Genomic DNA, 16,363 nt, shown 5'->3' on the forward strand with positions numbered 1-16,363 from the left:
TTTTAAAATTCTGTGGGTCACAGTGATATTCCATTATACTTATAGAGGGCTTTATGTTTTATAGTTAACTATATGACTAACCCTAGGATCACCAAGTCAGTAAAGCTGAGTAGCTTTAGCTGTATATGTGTTCCTTTACCAGTCATGACACAAAATGGTAGAACAGGAAAGTTTTCAGTTTTTTTAAGTTTTTTTTTTACCCCCACCCCCCAAAATAAATAAATAAATATATATTGAATATATACTGAATGTTATATACCAAAAAGTTATAATACTTACCTTTTCAGCTCATTGCTTGTCTGGCTTGGTTGTTTCTATGTGTCAGATGTTACTACTTGGGTTTTAATTTTTATAGGGCTGAGAAAAGTGTGACAGGCTTGCATTAGACATTCATCAACTGGATTTGCTGAGCAATTTACTTTAGAAGCTTAATTTGCAACATTAGGCTGTCTGACGTGATTTGACTGTAATTACAACTAATGTAGATAATCAGTGTTACCAAACAGATTAACATTGTTTCCTGTTAGAGGTGAATCATTTCTTATTAAAAAGTCTTTGGAAAAGATTTGTCAAGAGATTTTTTGCTCTTGGATGGAGACAACAGCCATGACTATGAAAAGCATATAGTGTACAGTTATACCACATGTAATATAAAACTGCAATACACCCACAGCAGGTTTTTTAATGTTATATGATGTCTGTATATATTTCTATTTATTTACACCTCTCTTCAATGAATTATCTACATAAATATTCAGATTATATGCACTCATTGTAAGTGCACTATATTAAAAAAAATGAATTGTAAAAGCCTCCCTCCAGAGGTATATAATTGAACAGTGGATCATACTGGAGGCATATAATATACAGTGGTCCATGGGTTAATGGTATTAATTGGTTCCACAAAAAACTTTAATTATCATTAATCGAATATATAGGAAATACATGGTAAAGCTTAATTTTACCAAGGCGGTCGCATCGCAAGTTGAACTCTTTCACCGCAAAACATTTAAACAAATGATTGTAATAAATAAATATTAAGCATTTATATTAATTTAAATATTGATACATAATTACTAAATATAGCATAAAAAGGTGAATAAATAAAGCATATAAAGTGTGTATAATGAAAATTGTCTTCAACCTGTGATGTCATGTGAGCAACGATCATGATCATAGAAATATTACCGCTAAAGTTCGGAAGGAATGTTTATGTGAAAAATCTATGCATCGCAAACACAAAAAAATAACAATAAATGCATTAACATACATTATATTATGGTTTTGTAAAACGTTGTTGGGAAGTTGATAGTGGGACTTTTAGGGTTTGATGGAGCTGTTTTCACAAGCAACACACATCAAACACTCAAAAGCAAGCAAGCCAGCTCAGCGCCGAACGCTTATAAAAATATGTCACTGATTGCCTGAGTCCACTTAACAGTCCACTGGCCACTTGTCATATTGTTAATCAAAAATGTATCATTAATACAAACAATAGGACCCTATTGGAGTTGGATTATTAAATATCGTAAATTGATGGCATCGTAAACCAAGTCATAGCCATAGTCATTTTTCTTTCTTTTCTTCTCTTGTGGATGCTGAGAAATGATCGAATTGTGTTTATTTATGGCAATATGGTATTGGTATTATATAAAAATCATACTGAAGACTACTTCTCTGTTTGTATTGTGTAACATCCTCAGGGTTGAACCCTAAGAAAAGAAAGAGTACACACAAAAAAACCTACAAAAAACGAATAAAAGGTGTAATCTAAAAGAAACCTGAAAACTAAAAGAAGTTCACTGGAGATCATTGTAATTGCCTCACCCTATTCCCACTGTCTCGTCCTGTGCCACAATCAAATCTTAGCACTAATACCTTTTCTTAAACTTCTGCTCTGTCTGATCTTGCGCTGCAGAATCTTGTAAATCAGAGAATGAGATACTATACGCTGCATGAGGAAAGTAATTTAACAACGGGTTAAAGAAATACAATACCCTTAGATGAAATGACTGAACAAGCTTCCTTTTTATGTTTCTGAGTTTCTATCGAGCTGTGTTATTAAGCATCGTGGTAGGGCGTCATGTAATAGCAGTTATGTTATCGGTACTCTTGATATTCTAAACTTGGCTCTTATTGATATGAGCAGGTTTTACGTTATTACGTGCCCAGGGATGTCTCTCAAAAATGAATGGCTGAGGAGGTTTCATTCAGCAAACTTCATTTGTATAATATTCTGCTTCTTTGGTGGTTATTACTTCTTTTTTTATATCTTTAGCAATGCAATACTGTTTAAGGTGATACCGTTTTAAGGATTATTGTTAAGGGGCCCAGATTAGCTATTGAAACATAATGTATTATTAAGAATGAATATAATATTTGCCTAGTAAAAAATGGTTGGGTAACCATACTTGACAGTCATGATCATCATGATTTAGTAACTTTTAATGGGTGCATCTGTATTTATGCTATGGTTTTGGTGTTTTTAGCATCATGCTGAGGTTTGTTTCTGAAATTGAACTAATCTCTTACATTCTTTTCCCTACTGTATTACTGATTTATTTAACGTTTTATTTCCAGTAATAGGCTCAATAGGGGCCTGGATGTGTATAATAAATGCATAGGAGTGGAAAAATAGGTCTTCATAGAAAGGGCAAGATAGAGGATGAGTGTGTGTGTATGTGCGTATTTGTTGTGTTTATTTTGTACACTGCCCTTAAACTGTTACGGAAACAGTTATACGCCAAAATAATAATAATAAGCCATTATTAGCCCATTATTGATTGTACAACCTTAGTCATCCCAAAGCAAATATTGCATTATACGTTAGAAAAAGTACTGTGTAAGCACTGACTAAAAATATAACATGAAAATGACAAATTTATATGTAAAAATTAAGATTCTGTATCAAGATCATTATTGAATCATTGAATGCAACTGAAAATACTGTATGCACTAATACTTACATTTGTTTTTATTTTTTGCAGCTAGCTATGGAGCCTACCCAATTTGCAAAGGCTGCTCAGTTTGTTCCAAAGATAATGGATGTCTCAGCTGCCAGCCAAAGTTGTTCTTGTTCCTGCGCAGGGAAGGAATGAGACAGTACGGAGAATGCTTGCACGCTTGTCCGTCAGGATTCTACGGTCTCCGTTCTCCAGAAATGAATATCTGCTCAAGTACGTGTTATGTTCCTTACATTATCTCTTCAAGTACTCAATGAACACAGGAAAGGAATACAAGTCTTGGAAGCTTGTCATGCATTAGATGTGCTCAGTGATAAATCCCAGTGTGCCTAAAGCTCCCTGGGTTTGAAATACAAAGGGAACATACCACAGTCTTCAATCAGAGCAAGGGCCTGAACTGCATTAGCACATCAGTTTGAGCCATGAGAATAACATGTTCAATTTCTCTTAGATAAAACCTAAAAGACTGGATTTGGGAAACACTTTGAACCTACAGTATTATGTGCATCTTTACAGGAACTAAGTAACCTGCTTATTAAAGATAATCCATTTATGTTTTACGTTCACAGTAAAAGAGAAAAACGTGATAAGGTCAAAAAAAGGATGTGTGTAGAAGGGTTTTCAATAATCTAATCTATGAAGGTTATAAAATCAGGTGGAAGTATGAAACCAGAGGAGAGCATTTGTTTCTGAAATTAAATTGTCCAATACCAAATATCATTCATAAAGTTGTGAGTAAGGGCACCTCTTTCGGCTATATGAAAAATAAATTGATGAATACATTTTTAAGAATAAGAATAAGCGTGCCCATATTTACTTATAAAAGATTTGTATTGTAAATTACCTCTGATGGCAGAGACTATTTAGGAAGGTTCTCCTGTCCAGATACACTTATGAAGATATGCATTTTGTGACTAATGACTGGAATCGAATATCCTGGGAGATTCTGAAACATTTAGGTTTACCTCTATGAATGATTAATAACTTCAAGCCACCCAAGACTATCAATTGACATGTAAAATAATAGTTGACTGGACAAAAGCTGGAACCTGCGCTTTCACAGAAAATGGAGAAACCTTAACACAACTTGATCTTTCTTGTACTTCAATAAAACAAAACACAACAGATTCACATGCTTTCCTATGAAGCAAACTATGAAATCCAATTAGCAAAATATGCCTCCCTATAACCTGATTTTAGCATTAAACTGGCTTGAAACTACTAATCTGCTTTATAGGTTTAAGTAAAGCCTGAGGTGTTGGCTGAGTATTTCATGTGAAAACAAAAGAAGCTGAACCGTTTTTTTTTCAAATTAAGCCAATATTCTGACAGAGGCTGTTGGATTGAGGCCTCCAATGTACGCCTCAGACCTAAGGCCCTAATAACCCAGACATAGTACAGAGACATGGAATAAGTATGAACATTTACCAGATGATGGCAATTGTTTAACGGTTAAATGTCAATATTAATTTATCTTGAATTCTGTTACATGTACATTGGTCTTTATTGTATACAACACCTTGAAAGAATACAATGTTGGTATAGATTAATTGTCTCTATTTCAAAGTACAATGCCAACAGGATTCCCTTGAAGTAAATCCACTAAGTCTGCATAAATGAAAATATGAGGAAAAGACATCTTGTTCCCTCAACTATTATAATTCTTCACCTACTTTCTTTCTTTTCCCGGAGGCTCATTCTGATTATAAACTATGCAGAAATGTGGCAGGTTACTCATAGTGTCTTTCCAAGTGAACTTTTACCAAGAGCAAAACCTTACATTGTCATGTGGCATCAGATCTTCCTGGGAAGTGTACTTTGATGTGATTGCAATTTGGTCATTACTTCATAATCCAACTTTTCTTTGACCCTCCGCTTTTACTTACACATTTATGTCATTTTCACTAAATATTTTATGTTTATCCAGCATAATTGGATATTCTACCAAGTTCATACTAAAGCTAATTGTTAGATTACTGGAAACAATTTGTAAGATGGGATACCAACCATAGATCACTGTTAAATGTTAACTCTCTGCAGGGATAGTACTGTAATGTTTTAACTTAGGTTAAAAACATATTAATTGCTGTGAGGTTAAATACAATATACTCAGTTGTTGAAGAGTTTTTTGTATAATTAGTTAAATAATTAAATGCTCTTGTGACTTTATCGACCCATTTTAGAAACAGGTGTCCAATTCTAGTCCATGAGAGCCAAATGGTTTTCTGTTTTTTATCACACTTTAGCTCTTAATTACTTATTGAAACTCCATGTTTATCTAATTGGTCACAATTGATATACTTCGTCTGCAACTTCAAATGACCAAAACATTAAGGATTTCTGGCTGTCAAGGACAAATGTTTCAACACGTCATACTAGTGATCCCATAAGAAAAAAGTCAAGCAAAAACTAAATAAGACAAAATTAAATTACAAAAAACACAGATACTCAGGGACAAAGAACTCGTAGTTCAAGTGTTTAAAGAAAAAAGTATAGGAGATCACTGTTGGATCTACCAAATATTATCCAAATAACTTTGCTACCACTTTTATGGACATTGTAGGTTCTTGGATGCAAAGGGAGTCTTTGGTCTTTGGAGCAACGTGAAACAAGGATAATGTTAGGAAATACAATAAAATCAAATAAATACACCACACAGAAAAAGGGACACGTCCTAACAGCTGAATCTCCCATTCTGTCATTCTCAGAAGTAATGTGGATGGAAACTATTTGCATTCTTCTTCCTTAATTAATACAAATACAAATGAAATCTTAGATAGCCTTATCAGATTCCAAGTGTTATTTTATTTTGTAATAAAACTGTGCAGATGGAAAGGGTCCTAAAACAGAGAGATTCAAATAATATTGCTCAGATTGATTGTTTCATATTTCTATTCCAAAACCTATAAAGATGTGTTCCAAAAAATACAGAAAAAAGATAGGTAAACATTGTGTCTTCATAATCTTTTTTAATAACTTTTTTTCATTTTAGAGCCCATTGCATTATCAAATAATGAAACCTACCTGACGCCAATTTCAGAACCAGTCGATTTTGATATAAAGATAACTGAATAAATAACAAAAAAAACTAAAAAAATGTAAAAATCTTAGTAGGTAAGATTGTGGACTTTGAATTGTTACCAATGTTGTTAAAAAACAACAAAGAAACATCAATAGTTGAAGGCTTGGAGAGTAAGCTGGACTTGGTAGGTTGCCCACCAGACCTCATTTTAATAAGCTTCAGATGAAGTGGCTACACAGATGACTTATGTCGGCTCCACACTGCGTGTCGATGGCAAGTGTGTGACCCATGCACATCCACACATATGACATCACTAAACTGAGGATGCACACATTTTCACACAACTGCAGGAGCTTTGGGGAATTGAAGCCATATGTCTTTTATCAACTGGAAAAGCACTCACTGAATCTTGTGTGGCTTCGCAAGCCAACAGGAGCACCACTGCCAACGGCTGTAACTGAAGCTAACCATATAGGTTTCATTGCTTTAGAAACTAACTTGTTGGAACTGTTTGAGATTCCAAAGCTTATTGAAATCAAAGTTTCTTTTTTTTGTCTTGTTTTGGGATTATTATTTTTCTTATTCTGTCTGATGATTGCCACCACACTTTTGTTACAGTTTTTGAATTACTTATCAATACACCAGTTACCAGTATATAATATTGTAGCAGAGAGACATAGCTTTCTTGCTCTTGTAATTATTATTATTAGTGGTGTAGTAGTACTAGTACTGATAATTTAAACATGCTCCTAAAGAGTAATGCCTTTCATGCTTACATTTATAAGATACTAAATCAAAATGATTTATAGTTAGATTAATATAATTATACAGCAGGGATATATATAGATATTGTAACTCTGCAGGAGGTTGCCACGATGCTGGGCTCTTGTAATAGGTGGGGCTTCAGGAAATAGACACAGGAACAGAGTATAGTGCAGTAAGTGCAGATTTAATATTTACAGTCCCAAACCAAAGAAAACGCAAAACCAAACCCTATCTCCTTGTTGAGCCTAACTACACAGTGAAACAGATCCCTCTCTAAACATCAGCATAATCAAAATGACAGACAAAGACAAAATGGCAAACAGGTCCAAGAGAAGTATTCACCCTTCGCATAGGCATTGATTTAGGGACACGCCCCCCAATTTTCACCTTCTTCTTGGCAAAATTGTTCAAGCTCTGTCAAGTTGAATGGGGATCTCTGGTGGACAGCAATTTTCAAGTCTTTTCCTTCAGACAAAGATTCTCAATCAGATTCAAGTCGGGGCTTTGACTGGGCCACATTCACTTTCTTGTTTTTAAGACACTACAGTGTTGCTTTGGCTGTGTGCTTGGGGTCATTATCCTGCTGAAATGTGAATCTCCCTCCCAATATTAGGCCTTTGCAAGCTGAAGCAGGTTTTCCTCAAGGGTTGTCTGTATTTAGCTACATCTATTTGCTCTGTACCCTGACAAGCTTCTCAGTCCCTGCCGATGCAAAGCAGTCTCATAGCATGATGTTGCTACACCATGCTTCGCAGTAGGGATGGTGTTACCTGGGTGATGAACTGTGTTGTGACTCAGAGCAGAGAATCTTTTCACACAGCTTTTTGTTGCCACATTGTTTTTCAAATGCCAAGCAGTATTTTAAATGGGCTTCCACAGGGAAAATACCAAATGCTTAGTAAACGACCTTGATATAAGGTAAGACCAAGATCTTATTTTAGTTACTATAAAATTAGAACATTATCACAGACCTGTATGTGTAGTCAGGTGATCATTGTGATTGCTATTTCACATGTTTTGAGTTCCACTTGAAAGGAAACATGAAAACAGTGTTATATTTTATGGCATGTATGATGCAGTTTGTCCACCAGCTCTCAACTGGGAAAACCATCTAGAAATACTGTACATCAAGTTTCTTGCCAATAGCCTGTGTCAAATCCATGGTAAAGATGGGTCACACCAGCACAGTTTCAATAAAATTGTGCCTGGAAGCTTGAACAAATATGTTATGTTTTTTCCCCCCTCAGTATTTGTGCCACACTCTGTCTTTGATTTATTGGATTCTTGGTTGGGCACATGTTGAGTGCTTGTTTCCCTGATCAATTTGCAATGTTCAGCACTAAAACAGTAGGAAAAGTTGATTTATTAGTAAAATGTTTCAGAAGGGTGCCCAATAAAAAAACTGATGGATGGAAATTGCTGGTCAGGTGGTCTTCAGTGAGGCCAAATGTCTGAATTTGACATAACGTTTAGTTTTTATGATTTGCTTTTATAATTTGTCAATGGTTTACTTTCCAAGCCACAGTGCCGGAACAGGCTTGCCACAAAGGCCCTCAGGATTGAATAAAGCAAAACCTTGCTGATTTGACAAAGAATGCGCTAGGCATGAAAGCTGTGAAGTAAGAAAAATAATATATTTGCAAAGCGACTCCTATTTCTTCACATTAAGGCACTTTACTTTTCTCTCTACCTGCATTCCAGTTGACTGTGGAAAGACTATGGACTGTGTCAGATTCAAATAACCTTGTTATTTCACATTAGATGTACTTAGGCACCAAGACAGGATTAATCTTGTGAAGTTATAACCTTCTTGAGCACTCATTTCTGGGATCTTGGGCCTGTTGGTGAGTGAATGTGTACGGACTTTATATAATACTTGTATAATAATACAGATGGTTGATATATGTTTTCCTCATGTCTTTATGTACATCTCTACCAGCTGCCCATTATGTATGTATTATGACTGTTTCTAAAACGTTTGTGTCTGAGGTGTTCATGCAAGCAGAAGAGAACACGGACAATATTAGATTTCCACATTTTTAAACCACCTTGAATTTGTATCACCTTTATTGTGTAGTGCCAAAGAACTACAATCACTCATTCATAATACAAGTTATTTTAAGTTTATACTCTGTGATTTCAAAAATATTATATTTGCATTGACATTTATTTTCTAATTGTTTTTGCATCCTATGCCTTTTTAAGGTTTCCAAGATCTCAGATTTAACTGTTGTCCCAATTTAAATCTCACTACAGCATGGAGGTGGTTGTTAGCAGTTGCAAATAACTGAAAGGCACACAAGTCAGTACTTGACATAAGCACCAGATGTATTCGGACTTTGGCATTCAGGTAATGACAGGCTTGAGGGGAGCTGAAGGAAAACAAAAAATAGACAAGCAATAAATAAACATATAAATAAAAATGCTTGCCAATTATGGGTGTGATTTTTAGATTGAAATGAACTTTGCAGTAGATCCATTTAAACAAATGCTCCTTGGTTTCTTCTGTGGTTCAGAAATGTGGCCCTGTGTACCATTCCCCTTTAATCTCCCCTTTTTGTTATGTGGCTGTTCATATTTATTTTCTTCCATAGACCTGAATAATATACAGTGGGAACAAGTGGTTCCAGCAAGGGTGTCTGTATTAAAGCTGCACATTCATCCTGTACACTCAGAGTGATGCTGTTTCTGTCTGCTGTATAAAGACGATGTGAAATGCAGCATCCAAGTGAAGTGAAGTCATAAAGTGATGTGCTTTTAAATTCCATTATTCATAATAATCTGAGGCTGTTTAATCTCTCATTTCAGTTCGTTGTGTGCCCATGACAGTGTTTGAAAGCAGGCGGGCTGTGAACGCTATGTAGAGAAACACTGAGCTCAAGAGAAAAACTGTTGCATTGCATGAGCAGGTCGTTGACACCAGGTGGCTGTTAAAAAACAGTTCAGGAAAAGCAATGAACAGAACCCTAAATCCCATCTGTGGCCCATAGTTAAATTAAAATACAATTGGAATGATCTACAGCTGACCTGAGAAAAACAATGAAATAATTTGAATGATTATATAAATATGTACATATATAAAAACAATCAACCATGAATAGCATTTCATTAAAAAAGGATAGGACATCACTGAAGTTTTTTTGATGGGGGTGTTCTTAGGACTGGTTAAAAAGCGTGAGACCCAAGCAGATGGGCAGAAGACATATTTGTGTTCAAAGTGAAGGGGAGGCTTTTTCATTTTGGAATGTGGACAAGAAGGAATAGTGGTTAACTTTGGATGTTATAATTAAGGGGTGTGATTGCTAAGAACCTTTTGGGGCCTTGAAGGGTCAGAGATAAAAGGGTAACCCTTTTTCTTTTTAAATGTGGAAATTCACAGAAAGAAAAAAATATATTTCAAAGGGAACAGCTTGCAGAATTCAGCTGGAGGAAAACAGAAGTCATTGACATTTGGTGACAGGACAATAGAAAAGTTTGATTTCATATTGTGAAAAAGGGAAGCGTGTAATCTGAAACCTAAGGCTCTAGTAAGCAACTTGGAGCTTCTAAAGACTGCCATAAATCAGACATCTCCTGGAACCACTTTCGTCTTTTTAATTAAGCTTAACAGTAACTCATGAGTGATTTAATACATATAATTTGCAGTGCCTGACATGCCATTTTCTGTTCAAGATCGTGATCATATGTCATGGTCCTAGTCCTGGTTTATATGTAATCCTTGGGTGGTTTATGTGATAAAAAGCATATTGCGACCCCTCACAGACCTATTATGGGCATTTAGGGACAATGTCAAAATACTCATAGGTGTAATTTGATTTCATATACATAACATGGAAGAGCTTTTTCATATTTGAAGTCCCAAGACGTCTCAATCAAACCCAGAAGGCCACAGTAGTGTGGCAATCAAAGACAACCCCCTTCCTTTTGAGAACCAAGGCCTTTTATACAAATAAAGCTATATGTTAATGGTGTATGTAAACTAGTCAAATATGTTATCTGTACAGTAATGAATAAATCAGGCAAGCTGAATTCAAAGCAAAACAGAGCTTTCCTGTAAAGAAAGTGGCATAATAACTGAAAAAGCCCCCCAAACAATTGTAACAGGATTATTACACTTAATGTGTTCATAGACCTGGCTTTACTAGTCACAGTGTCATCATTGCATGTATGGTTAAAGAAAAAACGAATCATGGGTAGAACATGACATGTAATTCTAACATAATAAGGTGGAATCCAGGTATAGAGCCCCACCCAACAGATCCATTGAACCAGAGCCCAGCCAATCAGAATCTGTATCTGAGCTGCAGTGCAGTGCAGACAAACAGATATAGTCTTAATTTCTTCATTACAGTCGTCCAAAAACATTAAAAAATAGATAGGCTTTCTTATATAACTGCATCTCTAAAACTGTTTATCTGAATAGTTTATGACTGCTCTTGACATCCCATTAATCAAGAGTTATCATAATTGAAATTCACTTTTACATTTACGCATTTACATTTCTAAACAACAAAATCTTCAGCGTCTTCTTCAGAACCTACTAACACGGATATAATTAAGAGCAAATCGCCTTTACTTAAGTGACTATGTTCTGCAATTCCATCCATTGTCAAAATGACCATTATTTCCAGACAAATTTAGTTACAAATATTCAGAACCTTCTAAATTGAGGGCTACATTGTTTTTGTTGCCTAAGAGTTCCCTTGAACTCAAGTATTATACACCTACATTGGGTGTTTGTGAATGTTTTCTCATCATCAGGCATTTAAACAAATGCTGTATAGACAGAAGACCAACGATATTTACATTTTCAGGCAGACTTTAAGTGGTGTAGCTTTGAGGACAAGAGAAGAGCATGAACTCTGAGATCCTGTCTGAATACCAGTGTGGGTCAGAATGTCATCCCATTGCAGACTTTTCGCTTCCAGTATGTGGTCAGGACTCTGCTGGAAGTACAAACACAAAATCGAATGTATTTGTGTACTGTGCAGATTTATATTTTTAGCAACAGATTCTCACAACAGTGTGATCCAAGTTCTATGTGGTTCTCAGATAATGGCGAATGGCCGGAACTCCCTTTCAATGTGGCCTAGTAGCACATCTTGATAACATAATTTTGTGGTATTTAATTAATTTGTTTGTTTATTCACTTCTTACAAATATATGTATTGAAAAAGCTCAAACGTTTGGGCCACAGTGGAGAAGATGATTTCATGACCTCCTTTCCCTTCCTGTGAAGCCAACTGTCTGGCAGTACTTTAACATTTCTTAATTCCTTTTGTTTCATAATGCTGGCTTTGTTTGTCTTCCTTACATTCTACTAAAAGGTCACAAGGATAAAGTCACACAATGAACCTTGTAACCAACTATATTCATACAGTGGAATATTCAAAGTATTTTTAAGCATTTAGATGCTTTTTTACTAAAAGTCTAAAGTTATCAAATACATATAAATGGGGACAAAGGACACATTTCAAATGAAGAGATTTCTAAACTTTCAATATCCATATGGTATCTCACTGGCGAAAATAAATGTTGAGTAGCTTATTATTTTTATGGCCTTTCTGTTTTGAACCCAGGATACTTCATATCTTAATGCATGTTTCTTTTTGTTTTTCATTTGCAGGATGCAGGATAGAGAACTGTGACTCATGTTTCAGTAAAGACTTTTGTACAAAGTGCAAAGCGGGCTTTTATTTGCACAAAGGTCGGTGCTTTGAAGAGTGTCCAGAAGGCTTTGCACCCCTAGAGGACAGCATGGAATGTGGGGGTAAGGCATGTTATCTTAATGTATGCCATTTAGGGTTGGTGCTTTATTTCAAAGGAGATAAGTAGGTGTAAAACGAAGATTTCAATTATTTATCTGCTTCATCTTTGATTTACTATATATCACAAATGCTAAAAGAGTAGGTAAACACAGGCACTCTGAGACTATTGTGGGAGTGTCAACAAGAACACCTCCCAAGATGGCAGCTCAGTGCCATAGATATAGAAAACCAAGTTCTTGTTCAATACTGTTTCCAAAGTAGGAGGGCTCAGATTCTATTACAATTTGGGTCTCTGGTCCTGAAAATCCCCCATCCAGCAGGTTTTAAATACCCTTCGAAAAGCAGAGTTTCTTTAACTGCATGTGTGACTGACTTAATTGACAGCTAGTGCGTGTCCCAGTGCTTTATAAGACTATCTGGATTGGTACTCTTCAGGCCTAGGTTCAGAGACCAGTGATTTAACACAACTGATTCTCTTAACTGGGCATGTGTAGGAAGGGTAAGAACATTTCTGACGCACTTTGCTGTTTCTCCACAGAGGGGTGTGAGGTAGGTCCTTGGAGTGAATGGGGAACGTGCACCAGAAGAAACAGAACCTGTGGTTTCAAATGGGGTCTGGAGACCAGAACACGACATATTGTAAAAAAGCCACCTAGGGATACAATACCCTGCCCTACTATTGCTGAGTCCAGGAGGTGCAAAATGGCAATGCGGCATTGTACAAAAGGTAAGGTGATCCCAACAACCATTGTGTTTTAGAAGTTCTTCCTGAAACATTTGTATTTTTATCATCAATTTCATCATGTCTTTTCTCTTTATTTAATTTCTGTTCTATGACCCATTACACACATTTTCTGTGATGCTGTTATTCCTCCCATTTGTTTCTTATATTCCTTCTAACAATCAGATTATGAAAACACTGATTGCATTGTGATGTAAATGGTATGCTAATATGAGGTGCACAAACCTCTGAAGCCCAGAGAAGAAGCTCTGTGCTTTTAAGTTTGTGCAACACTGATACCCTTTCACATCTCATTTCCTTTCATTGAGGATTGAGATTATTTTTCATGTTCTGTTTTTTGCTTAAATGCTTTCTGGGTATTTAAACGCCAGTATATTGTATTCTTCCAATAATAGACCTGTTATACATTATCTGTTAATCTGTTTTTCCAATGTCAATGGAATTATCATCTGCTTCCTATCTGAAGTCGATGACTTCTTTGCACATTTTATGGAGACCGTTTCTTTGTTGAGGCCTAAGTTTATTATATTTAAATTGTTGAAAAGTGTAGGCTAATACAGAGGTACATGTCAGATTGGGTTTGATCTACCTTATTATGAGCACATAACTTCATTCATGTCAATCTATACTGTTGAGTAAAATATATAAATAACCCAAAGCACTGATCAGTAAAACAGTTCACAGAAAACTATCATGGGTACTTACTGGTACCAAGGGTATATACATATTTAAAATGAAGGAAAATCCAGAAATGGTGTTTCTAGTTTATGCTATACTTTTTGACTTGTTTAGGGACACTAATTATTAATAGTCATTGGAAAATAACAATACAGAACATACAAAGAAAGCTGCATAGTAAGTACATAACATTAAACATTATTTAAAGTAATTATTTATACTTGTGCATTATTAAATGATATTTTCTTAATCTCATGGCAATGCCAATGCCTGCTGTTTATGTGCAAAACACATTATATACTAGTAATTCAAGGATTGTGTTTATTTCCATTTATTGTTTGTTTTTAACTGATAACATTTTGGTGGCCTTTTTACATTTTTAATAATACATTAAATAACAGGATTTTTCACTTGCATATATACACTACCATTCAAAAGTTCGGGGTCACTTAGAAATGTCCTTGCTTTCCATGAAAACATATATGAAATGAGTTTGAATAGGAAATATAGCAAAATGAATAGGAAATATAGTCATTGACAAGGTTAGAAATTATGATTTTTAATTGAAATAATAATTGTGTCCTTCAAACTTTGCTTTCGTCAAAGAATCCTCCATTTGCAGGAATTACAGCCTTGCAGACCTTGGGCATTCTCATTGTTGAAGTAATCTGAAGAGATTTCACCCCATGCTTCCTGAAGCACCTCCCACAAGTTGGATTGGCTTGATGGGCACTTCTTACGTACCATACAGTCAAGCTGCTCCCACAACAGCTCAATAGGGTTAAGATCCGGTGACTGTGCTGGCCACTCCATTATAGACAGAATACCAGCCGACTGCTTCTTCCCTAAATAGTTCTTAAATAGTTTGGAGCTGTGCTTTGGGTCATTGTCCTGTTGTAGGAGGAAATTGGCTCCAATCAAGTGCCGTCCACAGGATATGGCATGGCATTGAAAAATTGAGTGATAGTCTTCCTTCTTCAAGATCCCTTTTACCCTGTACAAATCTCCCACTTTACCACCACCAAAGCACCCCCAGACCACCACATTGCCTCCACCATGCTTGACAGATGGCGTCAAGCACTCCTCCAGCATCTTTTCATTTGGTCTGCGTCTCACGAATGTTCTTTGTGATCCGAACACCTCAAACTTAGATTCGTCTGTCCATAACACTTTTTTCCAGTCTTCCTCTGTCCAGTGTCTGTGTTCCTTTGCCCATCTTAATCTTTTCTTTTTATTGGCCAGTCTGAGATATGGCTTTTTCTTTGCAACTCTGCCTAGAAGGCCAGCATCCCAGAGTCGCCTCTTCACTGTTGACGTTGAGACGGGTGTTTTGCGGGTACTATTTAATGAAGCTGCCAGTTGAGGACCTGTGAGGCGTCTGTTTCTTAAACTAGACACTCTAATGTATTTGTCTTCTTGCTCAGTTGTGCACCGGGGCCTCCCACTCCTCTTTCTATTCTGGTTAGAGCCAGTTTGCGCTGTTCTGTGAAGGGGGTAGTACACAGCATTGTACGAGATCTTCAGTTTCTTGGCAATCTCTCGCATGGAATAGCCTTCATTTCTCAGAACAAGAATAGACTGACGAGTTTCAGAAGAAAGTTCTTTGTTTCTGGCCATTTTGAGCCTGTAATCGAACTGTAATCGATGCTCCAGATACTTAACTAGTCTTAATAAGGCCAGTTTTATTGCTTCTTTAATTAGCACAGCAGTTTTCAGCTGTGCTAACATAATTGCAGAAGGGTTTTCTAATGATCAGTTAGCCTTTTAAAATGATAAACTTGGATTAGCAAACACAACGTGCCATTGGAACACAGGACTGATGGTTGCTGATAATGGGCCTCTGTACGCCTATGTAGATATTCCATTACAAATCAGCTGTTTCCAGCTACAATAGTCATTTACAACAATAACAATGTCTACACTGTATTTCTGATCAATTTGATGTTATTTTAATGGACAAAAAATAGAAATTTCCTTTTCTTTTGAAAACAAGGACATTTCTAATTGAAAGTACCCCAAACTTTGAGTGGTACTTTGTTTTGCATCTTTAAACTCAGTAGGTCTTTGAAGAATCATCCATTCAAATCTGTATTCAGTGAATCAGAGAGTGACTCAAGTGCACAATTCTTCTGCAAACAAAACCATTATCATATTCCCAACACAATTATATGTATACTCTTCATATTAAAGACAATGTCTTTCTGAAGGCTGTACTCTATAATGTATTATAGTGAAAACAGTTTATATGTTTATTATTTGGTAAAGACAAAAACTATAAAATACAACCATCTTTTTTTCTAGTCTTCAAAGTGATTTATTTTAGTGGGCAACTGCCCACACAAAGTAAGCTTCTGAGATGTGGTTTTGTTGAAGACAAACCTCCCTGTATAAGATTACTAGTGACAGTAAACTATAAATCACCTGC

General features: G+C 35.9%; 1 protein-coding gene across 1 annotated transcript in view; it reads left to right on the forward strand.

Moving 5' to 3' along the window:
• The window catches only part of rspo2 (R-spondin 2), a 63,980-nt gene that overhangs the window by 22,032 nt on the left and 25,585 nt on the right, over positions 1 to 16,363 (forward strand). Inside the window, exons 3-5 of the mRNA XM_066715963.1 lie at positions 2,988 to 3,176; positions 12,377 to 12,520; positions 13,057 to 13,245. Coding sequence (XP_066572060.1) covers positions 2,988 to 3,176; positions 12,377 to 12,520; positions 13,057 to 13,245 — 522 coding nt within the window. The remainder of the gene's footprint in view (positions 1 to 2,987; positions 3,177 to 12,376; positions 12,521 to 13,056; positions 13,246 to 16,363) is intronic.

The sequence above is a fragment of the Amia ocellicauda genome, chromosome 10 (assembly GCF_036373705.1).
Source record: "Amia ocellicauda isolate fAmiCal2 chromosome 10, fAmiCal2.hap1, whole genome shotgun sequence".
Taxonomy (NCBI): Eukaryota; Metazoa; Chordata; class Actinopteri; order Amiiformes; family Amiidae; genus Amia; species Amia ocellicauda.